Source organism: Anoplopoma fimbria, chromosome 22 (genome assembly GCF_027596085.1).
Source record: "Anoplopoma fimbria isolate UVic2021 breed Golden Eagle Sablefish chromosome 22, Afim_UVic_2022, whole genome shotgun sequence".
Taxonomy (NCBI): domain Eukaryota; kingdom Metazoa; phylum Chordata; class Actinopteri; order Perciformes; family Anoplopomatidae; genus Anoplopoma; species Anoplopoma fimbria.
The window spans coordinates 5,288,189-5,303,988 of record NC_072470.1 but is presented as its reverse complement, the minus strand read 5'-3'; the positions used below and the strand labels follow the sequence as shown (position 1 = coordinate 5,303,988).

Genomic DNA, 15,800 nt, shown 5'->3' with positions numbered 1-15,800 from the left:
AAAAGAGAAGGAGGAGACACGGATGTCTAAAGAAGTGGAATTTTACCGAGTTTTGGATGGAAAACATCAGCCGATAATTAAGAAATCGCTTTCAGAGCATGTGTTGCACTATAATGTTTAACTGTCCATAACTTCAGTGTCTCCTTCTTCCCCTTTTCCCGCTTCAATTCAACTGATCTGACACCAGTACTTTATCAAACTACATTGAATTTATCCCCCATCTGCTTTGTTACACCCATTCAAAGACAACTATCATGTTTAAATTATCATTTTATGAACTTGTAAATTTTGAGATTAAGTTGATATTTTCTCATGTCTAACAAAAAACATTCCACTACTTACACGTTTAATTTGGCTTAACTCTTGTTATTTTAATGATTTTTTATTCTTTTTTGTAGAAAGTTTAACACTACTCCTTTTTTTTTTTTTTTTTTTTTGCTGTCTGCTCGCGCCAACTTTAACTCTTTGCATGGTTTGTGAGTCAGCATGCCTGCTTGTCTATGTAACAAAAATGTATTTGCACAATAGAAGAAGAACACTGGAGGACTTTAAGAAGAAGAAAAAAAACAACAACCTCCCACGACAACTCCCAAGAGCACCAGGCAGGACGGTTTTTTCTTCCTCTCTGGTGTGAAAACAATTCAAGTAACTTTGTCCAAATGACTCCACTGCGAAACATTTGATATTGTTCTTATTGAATATCGTTTCCAATAAGTGATTTTAACATGATTCAGCACTTACGACATGTATGGACTGTGTTAGAGAGAAACATGCTCTGCCAAACCTCTGCTACATCCACAACTTCAAAAAGACTCTCCCAAAGAATGTTCCACTTTCAAAGATCTTTGAACGGGCGCTGTTACGGTAGAGAAATGGCGGATATTGGTTTAGAAAAGGTTTGGAGAAAAAAAGGGCATCGTCATTTGATTGTCACACCCACCTCGGCCAGTTCTATATATATATATATATATATATATATATATATATATATATATATATATATATAACCACTGTGGCTCAAGAGCAATTCTTGGTTTACATGTAAATGGATAAAAACGTTATTTTTTGTTTGTTGTTTGTCTCTATTGATGAAAAATGTTATCTTTCTTTGGGACCTACGCTTTGGACATTTCATCTCTGACATCTATAAAATATATTTCTGAAAAATACATTAATCTGTAGTTCTTTTATTTCTTTTAGGTGCTATTTCAGGGAGTTTTTACATCATAAACAGGCCGTCTGGGCAAAATCAGTTCAGCAGATACACTCACAATTAAAAGATAATCTACTCACTTGTGAGGACATTTGAAGTAAACTCTCTTCTTAATTCCTAGCAGGATGGCTGATTATCTAATTTAGACTCTTGGCATTTTACTGCTTCAGTGAAAGGAATAGTCAAAGTCCAAGTCAGCGCAATCCAAGTGTAAATAATCAATATTGCTGGTTGTAGTTGAATTCCTGAAATTTATTTAGAAAAACAGGACAGCTGCTTCACTGTTATCTCGTCTGAGAAAACCTTTTTGTTTTTTAAAGGATATCTCCATTACAAATCCTCCATGTTCTGACCTGAGCTGTGTCTGAAGAACAGTCAGCCGTCCAGCACATGATAGCAGTGATGGTAGAAAGTATGTCACCACTGAAACGAACAAGCCTTCAAGGCTCAGCTGACTTTTCGCTAATCAGAAAATCTAATAATCAGCCGACATCACAAGTATTCAATGCAGCAGCTATCAGGTGACCATCTCCTCTCTAAAATGCCAGAAGATAGTAAATCATATTCCCATTATTATCTCAAAAAGTTCAAGCTGAAATATTTAAACAGCTTGTTTTGTTCTTCCAACATCCAAAACCCAAGGATGTTTAGTTTAAGGTCAAAACATTAAGGAAACCGGCAAATTGTATTTTTATGTAGTTGGAAATTGAGATTAAGATAAACTTTAATTTTAATAATTTAATTTTAATACAAAAAATATATATATTTTTAGCTGGTATAAAAAACCCACTCAAAAGCCCATAGAAGGATATTTAAATTATTAATACTCTTTGTTTTATTAAAACTATTTTAATTTATACAGCACCAGTCAAAAGTTTGGACACACCTTCTCATTCAATGGTTTTTCTTTATTTATTTTTTATTTTATATTTTCTACATTGTAGATTAATATTGAAGACATCCAAACTATGAAGGAACACACATGGAATTATGTGGTAAACATTTATACTTTAGATTCTTCAAAGTAGTTGAATAAGAAGGTGTAATGGTAATGTATATATAGATAAATACATTTTAATACAAAAAAAAAAAATACAATTTAATATAAGATAAATTAAGCTGGTATAAAAAACCAAACACCCACTCAAAAGAAGAAAAAAGAGATTTAAATAATTAATACTCTTTGTTTTATTAAAACTATTTTAATTTATACAGCACCAGTCAAAAGTTTGGACACACCTCATTCAATGGTTTTTCTTTATTTCTTTTTTTTTTTTTAATTCTACATTGTAGATTAATATTGAAGACATCCAAACTATGAAGGAACACATGTGGAATTATGTGGTAAACAAACAAATGCTCAACAAACCAGAATATGTTTTATATTTTAGATTCTTCAAAGTAGTTGAATAAGAAGGTGTAATGGTAATGTATATATAAATACATTTTAATACAAAAAATATATATATTTTTAGCTGGTATAAAAAACCAAACACCCACTCAAAAGCCCATAGAAGGATATTTAAATAATTAATACTCTGTGTCATTATTAAAACTATTTTAATTTATACAGTACCAGTCAAAAGTTTGGACACACCTTCTCATTCAATGGTTTTTCTTTATTTTTATTTTATTTTTTCTACATTGTAGATTAATATTGAAGACATCTAAACTATGAAGGAACACATGTGTAATTATGTGGTAAACATTTATACTTTAGATTCTTCAAAGTAGTTGAATAAGAAGGTGTAATGGTAATGTATATATAGATAAATACATTTTAATACAAAAACAAAAAATTACAATTTAATATAAGATAAATTAAGCTGGTATAAAAAATGAAACACCCACTCAAAATAAGAAAAAAGAGATTTAAATAATTAATACTCTTTGTTTTATTAAAATTCAATGGTTTTTCTTTCTTTTTAAAGAATTATGTGGTAAACATTTATACTTTAGATTCTTCAAAGTAGTTGAATAAGAAGGTGTAATGGTAATGTATATATAGATAAATACATTTTAATACAAAAAATATATATATTTTTAGCTGGTATAAAAAACGAAACACCCACTCAAAAGAAGAAAAAAGAGATTTAAATAATTAATACTCTTTGTTTTATTAAAACTATTTTAATTTATACAGCACCAGTGAAAAGTTTGGACACACCTTCTCATTCAATGGTTTTTCTTTATTTTTTTTACATTGTAGATTTTTCATGCATTGAAGATTAATATTGAAAACAAACAAATGCTCAACAAACCAGAATATGTTTTATATTTTAGATTATTCAAAGTAGTTGAATAAGAAGGTGTAATGGTAATGTATATATAGATAAATACATTTTAAAAATACAATTTAAAATAAGATAAATTAAGCTGGTATAAAAAATGAAACACCCACTCAAAATAAGAAAAAATAATTAATACTCTTTGTTTTATTAAAACTATTTTAATTCACACAGCACCAGTGAAAAGTTTGGACACACCTTCTCATTCAATGTTTTTTCTTTATTTAAAAAAATATATATATATTATCATTATTAGAAATAGGCTTTTGTGTGTGGAAAAACAATGCAGCCGTAATAAGTGTACATGTGTCAGAGAGCCACCGCGCCGTCCAATCAGCGGAGGGCACTTCCCCTTTACGGCTCCTCCGCTGGCCTGATCTCCCCTCTCTGCTGCACCATTGCGATGCCACGGCTGCAGCGCTAAGCACGCTTCATTTAAGTGGGCCACCTGTCGTAAACCTCCACTCTCCCTTTCTTTCCTCCAACGTGGTTTCAGACAATGCCTAACATCGTGCTTTTTAGCGGGAGCTCGCACCACGACCTGTCGCAGAAAGTGGCTGATCGGCTCGGGCTGGAGCTGGGGAAAGTGATAACCAAGAAATTCAGCAACCAGGAGACATGGTGAGTAGATTTTTATATGTATACGACACTTGTTGGCTTTTTACGTTAGCCTGGAACGACGTCTTTTTGTTGCTATAGCTACTAGCTGTCCCATGTCGCCCGATCCTGGGTGTCACATGTGGGTTCGTTAGCTCGAGGCTAACAATAGTTTACTATTTAGCGGGGCGGAGCACGTGACTAGCTAGCCACATGTAAACACACCAGTGCGTCCTTTTACCAGACAGTTTTAATTAGCACTAATAATGTTTAATTAATAAAAGGAGCTTTTAATTACTCTAGCTGCCGTTTGTGCCTGTTTTTAAAAAAAAAAAAAAAAAAAAAAGAACGGGCTTGTTGCTATGGAGTTGCGTAACGTTCTATTTGCGTAACGTTCTATTTTGCTCGGTGCGTAAGATGCTAACTACGTAGGTTCCCCCCGTGTGATGGGTGGTTTCTGCAAAGTGTTCCCACAAGCCCCTTCTTTTGTCTTAACTATGTGGAATTTTATTTTTATTTTTATTATTTTTTAAATTATTGCACCCCTTTTAAAATGTTAAATTAGAGCTAGTTTTGAAGTAGGAACCAATTGTTGCGGGGGGGGGGGGGACAACATTTAATGTGACACCCTCAATGCCTTCTCCTAGCTAGATGGATCAAATCAAATACTTCAACAATGACAGTCCCCAGACAGATGTATTACATGTAACATGTTGTCTCTAACTAAGATGACAACTTGCAGTTAAATAAGAATATATATATATATATATATATATATATATATATATATACACATATGTGTAGTTAGTTGGCTTAAATCACATGCACTTAAATTGTGCTCATTTCCAAAGCAGCCAAGCCAACCATTAGTTGAATTACTGACTGCACGCTAGCAGTTCCCCTAGTTTAACATTAGCACAGCAAACTCCTTTTTTTCCTTTTACTGGCTGGCCTTGAACAGTCTGTTATGCTCATGTAGCTTGTTTGAACCCTTCTGCAGGATGACCTTTTGAACCCCTGTTCAAGCGATGCAGCTTTAAACTTATGCATATATATATTTTTGAATGTATTTGTGGCTTTCTCTTTGATTCAGCAAAAGGAAGCGATGCACTGCATTTGAGTGTTTTGTGGCTTAGTGAACACGGCTTTAACATTGTCAGAGTTGGATTTAATTTCCGCCGGAGTCCCTCACTGATGCACTCACTGTATTGTAATGCACTCTGGGTAATAGCATCCACCAGACGGCATATGTTGTTTTGTAATCTCTCCTTTGCATTAAGCTAAAGAGCGCTTTCCAACTCTAGTTTCCTCCTTTTTTAACAGAGCTTGTAAAGGTGTCTTGACCCCTTTATCTGCTAAGACTCTCTCTGCTGTTGTTGTTTACACCCAAAACTCTAAAATCCAGGGAAAACTCTGATTATCCGCGCTCAGGTTTCTCTCTAGGGAACACAGCTGTTTGGGCGACGCACAGTGCAAAACAAAGATTATTTTCTCATTCTCACAGACTAACAGGGAGGTGAGAACGATACACTAATAACAGCTCTTCTCACAGCTCCGACACAGGTTTTTGCCGGGTGACTCGCAGAGGTCAAGGACCAATGCGGAGGGTGTGGATTCCTGGGAAAGAAGTTTTGTTTGATTGCACAGGGAGAAATGTCCAATCCAAAATCTTGTTTGCCCTAGTGTAGGGCAGTGGTTCAGATTCATTGTATATCAAAAATGATGTTGAAACATGGCAGGGCTGTCACAAAAGGAGACAGTTTAAAAGGAGACTATCAAAACGCAATAAGCTTACATTAGTAATGTGTCCCGGATATTTTTCTCTGTTTTCTATGTGTGTTGAAGGCGTCCCTTTTTTGTGTCCTGTTTTGTTCCGTGTTGTGCCACCGTGACTGATGTTTAATTTTAGAAGTTGTGGCAGGAAATGTTTTGGTCAAGGTGGTGGCTGTCCATCCTGAATTCCTCAACATACATTCCTGAACATTTTAATATATATATATATATTTTTTCCTATCAGCTCAAGAAGAGAATACTAGCCGATGTTAGGACCGAGTATTGAACCATAACTCTCTTAATCTTGGCCAAAATGTGTCCGTAGCACAGAGAAGGTTGGCATTGATTGCTGATCAGATTAGTGATCGTGTTTACCGATTCTTTAAACAGAGTTTTTCGGCGTTGCATAATCATTTCAATATATTACATTAACAGATGAGGAAAATAATATTTAGTTGCAGCTCTAGTTGTGTAAAAACAATCTCTTGTCTACCTTGTTAACATTGGTTGTTATGAAATTTGGTCTCTTGCAAACTTGCTTTAAAACGTGTTTGAACAAAGTGAGCGGCAGCCATTATTGGCTGTGATTTGTAAGTGCTGGCCTCTCTTAGAATCACTACAGGCCTTGTGACCACATAGACTGTTACCCTTTACAAATGTACATGTCCATTGATCACATGACTGAGGCGGGGGACGACTCCCTCCCTCCCTCCCCCGTGTGTGTGTGTGTGTGTGTGTACTTGTTTCTGAACTTGTTTCTGAACATTCTGTCATACATAACTTCATATATAGGGTGAACTCGTGGCTCAGAGCAGCTTAATCATAAACTGTATGACATCTCAATCTGGAAAGGATTATTATTGCATAACAATACTGCTGTCTACAGTTGGTTTAATGGTGGTCAACAATTTGATATTACTTCTTAACAAAGATTTGTTGAATCTGTTTTGTTGAAATGCGCCGTTTCCCGGCTCACATCAGCCTGAGTTCTTTGCCCTTGAGTCAAACCCTAAAGCTGACATGTTTCCCTCTTTTTGTCGTTCCCACAGTGTGGAAATCGGGGAGAGCGTGCGCGGAGAGGACGTGTACATCGTGCAGAGCGGCTGTGGCGAGATCAACGACAACCTGATGGAGCTGCTCATCATGATAAACGCCTGTAAGATCGCCTCCTCGTCCCGCGTCACCGCCGTCATCCCCTGCTTCCCCTACGCCCGGCAGGACAAGAAGGACAAGGTAGACACACACAAACACATCATCATCATCATCATCATCATCATCACGATGAATCCAATGTCCTGTATCATCCTCACCTCTATGATATCACCTTATAAGACACAAAAATACTAAACAAAGACTTACCCACTTCAACTATGACCTTCTTTATTGGATCAGAATTGTTTTTTACATACATGCATCGATCTCACATTACTTCAACCTCCCCTGTTTAAGCATTTATTAACATCTAACAAATGATTTACCACACTATAATTGACCTCTACTGTGAGCAGACATGACTGTTATTACAACTATAAGTGGAGGCTACTGTATAAACACATAATAAATGAGTAAACTCAGTAGTAATAATAGAAGTTATATTGCTGGCAAATACTGTACTTTAATAAACACTTAAAATGTCCTTGCATAAAAGTTAGTTATAAAGCAATTAGTAAATGTTTTATGTACTTTGTATCAATGCTAATTGTATCAAAACTAGTCACCGTGTCTGCATCTTTTAAACAAATGTTTAAAGTTAGTGTTTTTATTGTAGCACTGCAGGTTATATACTTCTACAGTGATGTATTAATGTGAAAACTCTCACGTACACAGTGTAGTCAATGTACACGGTGTGACTGCGGCGCACCGGCCTGCAATTTAAGCTGTCTGCTGCTCTTGGAAAAATCTGAAATTGACACATTGGACATTCCAGCTGGCTGAGAAACTGGTTCACACAACCTGCTTATCTTGTAAATCATTATCTTGTGTTGCCTCAGTTATTTATGGAACTACAACAGCAAACCAGGTCCACATGGAGCAACGAGAGAGAGAGAGAGAGAGAGTGAGAGAAAGCTCCACTAGTCGGCACCTCCGTCTGCACAAAGTTATTCAATACTTTATTTAATTTTATTCACAACATGCTCTGCAAACGCTTTGATTTACCACATCCATATGTTGATTTGAGAGGTACGGGGAAGGCTTCCTTTAGGACTGAGTTTGTCCGCTGAACAAGTGATAATATTATTTTCTATTCAAGCGTCTAGTCGACCTTTATCTCCAAATAAACAAGCATTTTCTCTGAGACACTCGCACAAGCCCAGCTAAGCCACCTTCTGCAGGTAGCGGAGTGTTTTGTCAACAAGCCCTGAAGCCTGACGTGTACATCTACGTGGTGAACGAGCCTGTGGCGGCAGCAAGGCCTCGATTTCTAAGACTGACGGGCCGTAATGTAAAGGTCGATGGGGAAAGTCCTGACAAAACGTCGTTCAGTAAGACTGAGCTCTCAGCAGGGACAGTTCTCGCTTTCCTCAGCGAACGGAGGCTCTCCCGTAATTTCACAAACAAATATTTTGACAAAGAACCATCCTTTTTTTTTTTTAAAGTTCCAACATTTTTTTCTTACCTACTTACCTCAAGCGACTGTGTCTTGATGCTTGTCCCAGAGTCGAGCACCCATATCGGCCAAGCTGGTGGCCAACATGTTGTCTGTAGCCGGGGCCGACCACATCATCACCATGGACCTCCACGCGTCGCAGATCCAGGTCAGTACAACGCCTTCTCTCTGGGTCTAAAGGGGTAAAGAAGACCATAAAGTCGTCTTGTTTATTGAACGTTTTGTATAACATCTAATCAATGGCACACTGTAGCTAAACCTACTTAATGTCCATTTCTATGAATTGTTTTGCATTATGGGATAATGTTGTTTTCGCTAACGACCAAAATGGAGCTTCAGAGCTGTTTTTAAGTGCTAGCTTATCTTAGCGAGGCTTTAACAGAGGAAATGAAGACAGAATCCCAGAGTATCCAAGGAAACGGCATAGATATTTAACTATTTTGGGTCATAAAGACCAGTACAGACAGGGATACGGATCTATTGATAATGCATTAAAGAGACATAAGTATACCGTTGTGCCGTATGGTTTTCTATTAAACAAGAGAAGGTGGTTTAATGTTTTGTGTTATTAAAAGTGCAAATATTAGTCTGACTTTTAGTAATGCTTTGTTAGTAACTGTTGTGTCTTTCTTTCAGGGTTTCTTCGACATCGCTGTAGACAACCTTTACGCAGAGCCCGCCGTGCTCCAATGGATAAGGGAAAATATCCCAGAATGGAAAAACTGCATTATCGTGTCTCCAGATGCCGGCGGCGCAAAACGGTACGAATCAAAGAGATTTCAGGGACATTATTATTGAATTCTGAGCCTCTCCGGTGCTCATAATAGGAGACACCGTTTTGCTGGAGATGAATGCTTGTTTGCACGTTTGGCCATCACGAAGACGAGCTCCAGCTCATTGCCTCCACCAGGTCAAATCGAGAGTCAACAAGTGGTCTTGTTTGACGAGCAGTTAACGGTTTCTAATGGGTCTCTCTTCCTCTCTCTCCGTCCAGCGTGACGTCCATCGCAGACCGTCTGAACGTGGACTTTGCCCTCATCCACAAAGAGAGGAAGAAGGCCAACGAAGTGGACCGCATGGTGCTGGTGGGTGACGTCAAGGACCGCGTGGCCATCCTGGTGGACGACATGGCCGACACCTGTGGCACCATCTGCCACGCCGCCGACAAGTCAGTGTCCTTTAAATGCTTTTATCGTGTCAGCCTTTTTTCTCATAAAAATCATACATTCATAATCTCACAACTTTGGGAGTTTTTCCAAATACATTTGCCACTTTAATAAAAAAAATAAAAAGACTTTAATCTCGGAATTCAGAGGTTTTTGCTCTGAATGTTACTCCCATCCCCTGACCTGGAATTTAAACCTATAATGGCTTGTCGTATAGCAAAGCTTTAATCTCAATTTATATTTGGATCACAGTCTGCAAAGTGTCACACATCGTGTGCAGACGTCTTCACATGTGGCGACTACAGCATATGGGCAAGAAACTTGATTAGGTGCTTTTATCAGTTGACAAATTCCACCTTTTTGATCCATTAAAAACATTCACCTCACAGAAAGATTTGTAAGAAAGGAATAAAATAAAAGTTTTAGAATTGCATGTTTTATCATGCAAGTAGAATGAATTCCCCATTTTCAATTGATACATTTTGAATTCCTCCTTCTAGGCTGATTGATGCCGGCGCAGTAAAGGTCTACGCCATCCTCACGCACGGCATCTTCTCCGGTCCGGCCATCTCTCGCATCAACAGCGCCCCGTTCGAGGCCGTGGTGGTGACCAACACCATCCCGCAGGAAGAGAAGATGAAGGCGTGCCCCAAAATACAGGTACGCACACACACACACACACACACACACACACGCACACACACACACGCACACACACACACACACACAGTTTCTGACCTTTTTTATTATATGGGTTGTTTCAAGGCTGCACCATCACTCTTGTTGTGTATTACAACATAGCTAGGCCTTCTCAAACTATGTTTCTTTCTTCTCTGGATGCTGTTTTTATCTCAGACATGCAGGTTTTTATATCCCTCATGTTTGTTTCCTCCAGGTCATCGACATTTCCATGATCCTGGCGGAGGCGATCAGGAGAACCCACAACGGCGAGTCTGTGTCCTACCTCTTCAGCCACGTGCCCTTGTAAAGAATGAGAGAGGGCGCCCCCCCGTCTCTCCCCCTCCCTCCCCCGTCGGGCCACTCGGCTGGCACTTTTTGCCACATATCCTCCAGAAAGGCCGGCAAACGGCCTGGTATTTTTTGTTTTGTTTTGTTTTGGCAAACCCAATATGACTGTTTAAAGGTCACGCCCACACATGGTCTTTGACATTCTCACCAAGGAGACAGAGCCAAATATAATTTCCTCCTCTAATGACCAAGTTTTTATTTATGAGTATCTCTTTTTTTTTCCTGTTTATTTTTTTTTTCTTCTAATGTTTCAGTTTCGGTCTTGCCAACCTGGCCTTCACTTTGACCAAAGGCTCCACTATGTAACAATGTGTTTGTACCTCATAATGAACTCACTTAAATTAGCATTCCACAACGTCATGTGATTAGAAATATTTCTGCTTCACAAAGTTATAAAAAAAAATAGTCAAAAATGGGTTTTTAAAAAAAATCACCTTTCCCCCTTAGTGTTGCTTTAACGGCTACTAAAAGTATTAAAATAATATAACCCTTTACTAGCTATATTGATTGTAATAGTTCATGCTTCATCAGTTTGAAGGTGCACCACAAGTGGAAATGTGTTGATTTGACCTCAGGCACAAATGGGTGTAAAATTAAAGAAAACTTAATTTTCTTTTTAGTGAGCCTCATGAATGTGCTGATGCATCTTTTACCTCTGCTGTGTAACTTCTCCCACAATAAGCTGCTGTCACCCCGTGGTGGCTCATCACTGACAACCTTCTTATATTAATTGTGCTTGAAAACTAGTAAGATTTAGAGACAACTTTCCAAACTCTGACAGGTCTGTTGTTGATGAAAATCGTCTGATACGAGGTGTAGGTGGGTGTTTCACCCACGTTCCAAAAGGTCATGAAAACAAATTGAGCCCGAAGCTTGTTAAAGATTTCAATTGTCATCACAGCTCTAACGGGTCACTTAAGTTCAAGAGAGGCAGGTTTCACTGTTTGCCTCTAGATGGATTAAAAAATGTTGGTGAAATAAGCGTGATCTTTATTTTTTTTTCTCTTTTTTTTGATATGTAACACTTTGAGCTGTTTCTTTGACAATAAAGCTTTGACAATGGCTTACAGATGCTCCTCGTTGCTTTTCTTTTAATCACTAAATTCAAAGGGACACACATGGAGTATTATGTTTTATAAAAGTTTGGGAACTTGTGATGGTGAGAGATTTATTTTTATTTTTAAATTGTTGAAAAGCGAAGGCTGAGATATCCTCACTATAACTCTAGCATCTCCAGAAATACTGCATACTACAGTTACCATAGTGCAACTCAATAACGTCCATCTCTGGTCAGTTTTATTAGTAATAATCTAATAAAATGGCACAGTTTAACTCATTGTTGGTGTCCTTTAAGCTTTGATTAATCACATGGTAATGAATTTTAACTTTAGGGCAAACTAAAGAAGTTGTGGGTGAAAGCTCTGGAAAATTTTAGTAAGCAGATCTTATGGAGTGTGGAAAATACTGCACTAATAACCTATTTTCAGGTACTTGTCTTGAGTTTTTTTTTTTTATATTCTAATATTTTACATGTTATCACACTTTTTAAATAATATTTCATAATATAAAGAACATGTTATATGTTTTTACATTAAAATGTATTTCATTATAAATAACTGATGCACTAAGAAATAAAGCTGGATTTTGAATGCAGAACTTTTACTTGACTAATTACATAATTGTATTAATATTTACTTGAGTAAAGCATTTGAAAATATATTCCACTAATAAACTGCCTGTAGCGGCTCAATAATAATGAACAAACAGCTTAATCTATTAATAAAAGACAATAGAAAACTCTGGGACAGTAAAGGAGTGATGCATGACATGAGGCTGCCACCAGAGGGCGCTCCTCCTACACTAATGTGCAGCCAGAGCAGCTGCAGGCAGATAAAAGTAAAGGAGAAATAATGTGCCATTGGAAGAAAAAAAACATAATTCTCACATCTAAAGCAGTTGAACTAATTGTACATTTAAAGTAAAACAGCTATATTGGTGGTAAACTGAAGTGTCAGGTTGCCATGCTGTTATAAAACAGTCATAACATAAGATGGAGATGGTGGGGGTGATGGTGGTGGTGGTTTCTTCAGAGCAAAGGAACACAATAAATCCATTTATTTACATTTCTCTCCTCATAGAGATGATACGAGGCTCCTTTCAGGGTTTTTTTGGTTCAGAGTTTGGTTTCAGCATGAGGATGGAGGGTGCGAGTCTCTCCAGCAGGGGGATGAGGAGGATGCGAGCTGGTGATGTCAGATGTCATTAGCATATTTCTGACTATATCTAATGCTTGCGCAAAGACGCGCCACTACTGCTGCAACGCACTGACCAGAGACCAGCCAGCCATCAGCCAACACTTCGGTAAGCTTCTCTCAACAAAGCCTTTCTATTGTTTCAGCTTTTATTGCCTGCAGCTAGAAACCCAGTTATGTGAGACATGTGATCCAAAGATGCTGCTGCATATACTATAATAAACAGGGATGAGATATAATATACTTAGTAATAAGTGAATGTTTTTTTTTTCCTATTTAAATAGCTTATTATATATTGTGTAATGTGACAACAAGGCAGGCATTTGTGCTTTATCTTTGTCTTAACACATCCACGCATTTCCTTTGTTGCCGTTTTTGCTGGAGCTGCATGGTCCCGTTATTTCTAAATTATTGCTTTTTTTTTTTTTAATTGTATTATTATTATGCCATAAACACTCCTGCTGCGTAATTCTGAGTATATTATGGATGATGGGAGTTGAACTTGGATTATTTTAAGGCTGACATGAATGTGCAAAATGCCAATCTGGGCGGTGGTTCCTTCAGATGGCATCCCAAAGGGAGAAGTAGCCTACGTGACAAGTGAAATTGCGGATGTGGACACTTATGAATCAATATTTTACCCCTAGAATACATCATTTATATCCCATCTGCTTATCCTAAAAGGATATCTGCACACCAGCATGCGGCTTTCTCTCTTTATCCCCCTCCTCCTCCCTCCTCTCCCCATATTTTTTCCTCCAGTCATCTCAGCATGGGAACTCCTGTTGTTATGTAAATCTTGCGGTCTGGAGGCTTTTGCATTGGCTTTATTGTCTGCAACATCCCGGGCTCTGTGCGTCGGGTAACGGGACGGACGGGGAGGTGGATCACTCTGGGTGAACAAAAGGAGGCGGACGCATGTTGCAGGAGAAAAGTAGTCTGCGGTTGCGCATGTCCAAGTGAACAAACGTTTTTTTTTTTTTTTTTTTTTTGGCCACTGAGATTTAGGCAACGCCCTTGGACTGATATATAAAAAAATAAAAAAAAAAGTCAGGGTGAACCCCATGCTCTGGTGGTTTCTGCTTGTTTTAAAACCATCATTATTATAATAGCCTCATATTTACACAATATAATAATCTATTTGCCTGTTTATTGTTTATGTGCTTTCTATTAAAAAAAGTGTTATTTTCTGATGTTTCAGACTACCTGCAACAATGAGTGACGCAAAGCCCGACGTTTCAGAAGTGAGCAGCTTCGACAAGTCCAAGCTGAAGAAGACAGAGACCCAGGAGAAGAATCCCCTGCCTACACAAGACAGTAAGATTCAAATTCCTTCCTTTGGGTGGGGGTGGGGGTGGGGGGCGTTGCATCACATTCCTCTTGACTGTTTCTGTGCTTTTCACAAACGCTAGTGTAGAAAATAGAGCTTGACACAGTTTTGTTTAAGCAAAGGAATCTAACATCTGCTTCCCTCTCCTCCCTTCCACAGCCATCGAACAGGAGAAGGCGTCAGAGAAGTCGTGAAGCCCCTCCCTCCCGTCATGCACTGTACACCCCCTCTTCCTCCTCCTCCTCCATCTCCCGCATTGCCTTGTTTTCAGCCACTTCTTCTAGATGTATAACTTTGTAACCGAAATTATGAAACGACAACAATAACCAAGCCGCACATCCTGTGGACGGGCGAAGCTTTCGTCGGGGCAGTCGGGCCTCGTCCCCTCTGAGAACACCACGGTAACCACCTTCACGCTGGTCTTTCTGAGGATGATGGAGGATTTGATGGAGGCAGAGGAGGGGAGCTGCAGGAAGGTGTGCACGTCCCTTCATCGACACCACCTAAACAAGGGAACGGGGCGTGGCCCGCGTCCCAGGAAGCTCGTCAGCGTCTCACACACCACCACCAAAACCCAACTTCCTGTGTGGCTGCTTTTTGCGCCCCCCGAGCTGAGGCGTTGAGCTTTTTTTTGTTATTATTGTTTCTTCGTCTTCTAATTTTCGGAAATGCACAACTTTGTTTGTACGCTGGCCAAAATGTAAATGCCCCAAAAAATTGATACTGTTGTCTGTCACGATGTTTTTTCTTTTGTATGTTCACGAGGATAAGAAAATGCAACGGATTCCATCTAGAGCTGGGAGACGCTCAAATGGACCTCATTAACGGTTTTATTTTAACGCCCTTCTTGTCAGAGCGATTCAGGGCGGCTTTTGTTTTGCAATCCGTCTCTGAATTGTCTCAAATGAGGGAATGGGAAAACAAAATATACCGGCAAGTGATCCCATTTGTTTGCTTTCAACAGTAGATAAGAATTCCAAAAAGTTCCAGCAGTCATTTTACTCTGCCACAAACCATTACCAGAAATGGAAAAACCGTGAAATGTTGTAATAAAAAAGAATTTGTTACTAAAGAACTGTGCCGCAGAGTGCTTCTTCTGGCCTCCTCACACATTTATCAAAGCTTATTCACAATCCTTACACTTTTAGAAGTGCATTTTTACATATGCAAACATGGTACAGCAGAATGCTCCTCTTAGTCTAACCCACATTTCACACCAATTTACAGTCTTCAGATTCCAAACAATCCTCTAGCATTACTGAAGGGATGAGGCTGTGTACTATTAAAAGGCTTAAATGTCTCGAGCCCTGTCGGGATTTACCAGCTAAGCAGTTTGTATCTCTGTGTGTGTAGAGAGAGAGAGAGGCAGGGAAATGACAGCCACTTGTTAGACCTCCTGTCATGAAGGTCTTTTTTTTCTCTCCAAGAGGTTCACTGTCAGCACAAAGCTCAAATAAAAGCCAGTGATCATGCATAAAAACTCGTCTTGCAATCCAGGAAGTGGACTCAACACTGTTCCTTAACTACACCCTCTTTTTGTTTAA

General features: G+C 38.5%; 2 protein-coding genes across 2 annotated transcripts; both read left to right on the top strand.

The window, feature by feature from the left end:
- The first annotated feature begins 3,861 nt into the window (after positions 1–3,861).
- Positions 3,862–11,768, top strand: LOC129111687 (ribose-phosphate pyrophosphokinase 2). The gene is made up of 7 exons (XM_054623745.1): positions 3,862–4,122; positions 6,921–7,104; positions 8,529–8,627; positions 9,116–9,240; positions 9,474–9,647; positions 10,146–10,305; positions 10,541–11,768. The coding sequence occupies exons 1-7, from the start codon at positions 4,001–4,003 to the stop codon at positions 10,631–10,633; spliced, it is 957 nt and encodes a 318-aa protein (XP_054479720.1). The 5' UTR covers positions 3,862–4,000; the 3' UTR covers positions 10,634–11,768.
- A 1,161-nt stretch (positions 11,769–12,929) lies between these two features.
- LOC129111767 (thymosin beta-12-like) lies at positions 12,930–15,331 on the top strand. The gene is made up of 3 exons (XM_054623852.1): positions 12,930–13,035; positions 14,128–14,243; positions 14,416–15,331. The coding sequence occupies exons 2-3, from the start codon at positions 14,141–14,143 to the stop codon at positions 14,448–14,450; spliced, it is 138 nt and encodes a 45-aa protein (XP_054479827.1). The 5' UTR covers positions 12,930–13,035; positions 14,128–14,140; the 3' UTR covers positions 14,451–15,331.
- Positions 15,332–15,800: the final 469 nt, after the last annotated feature.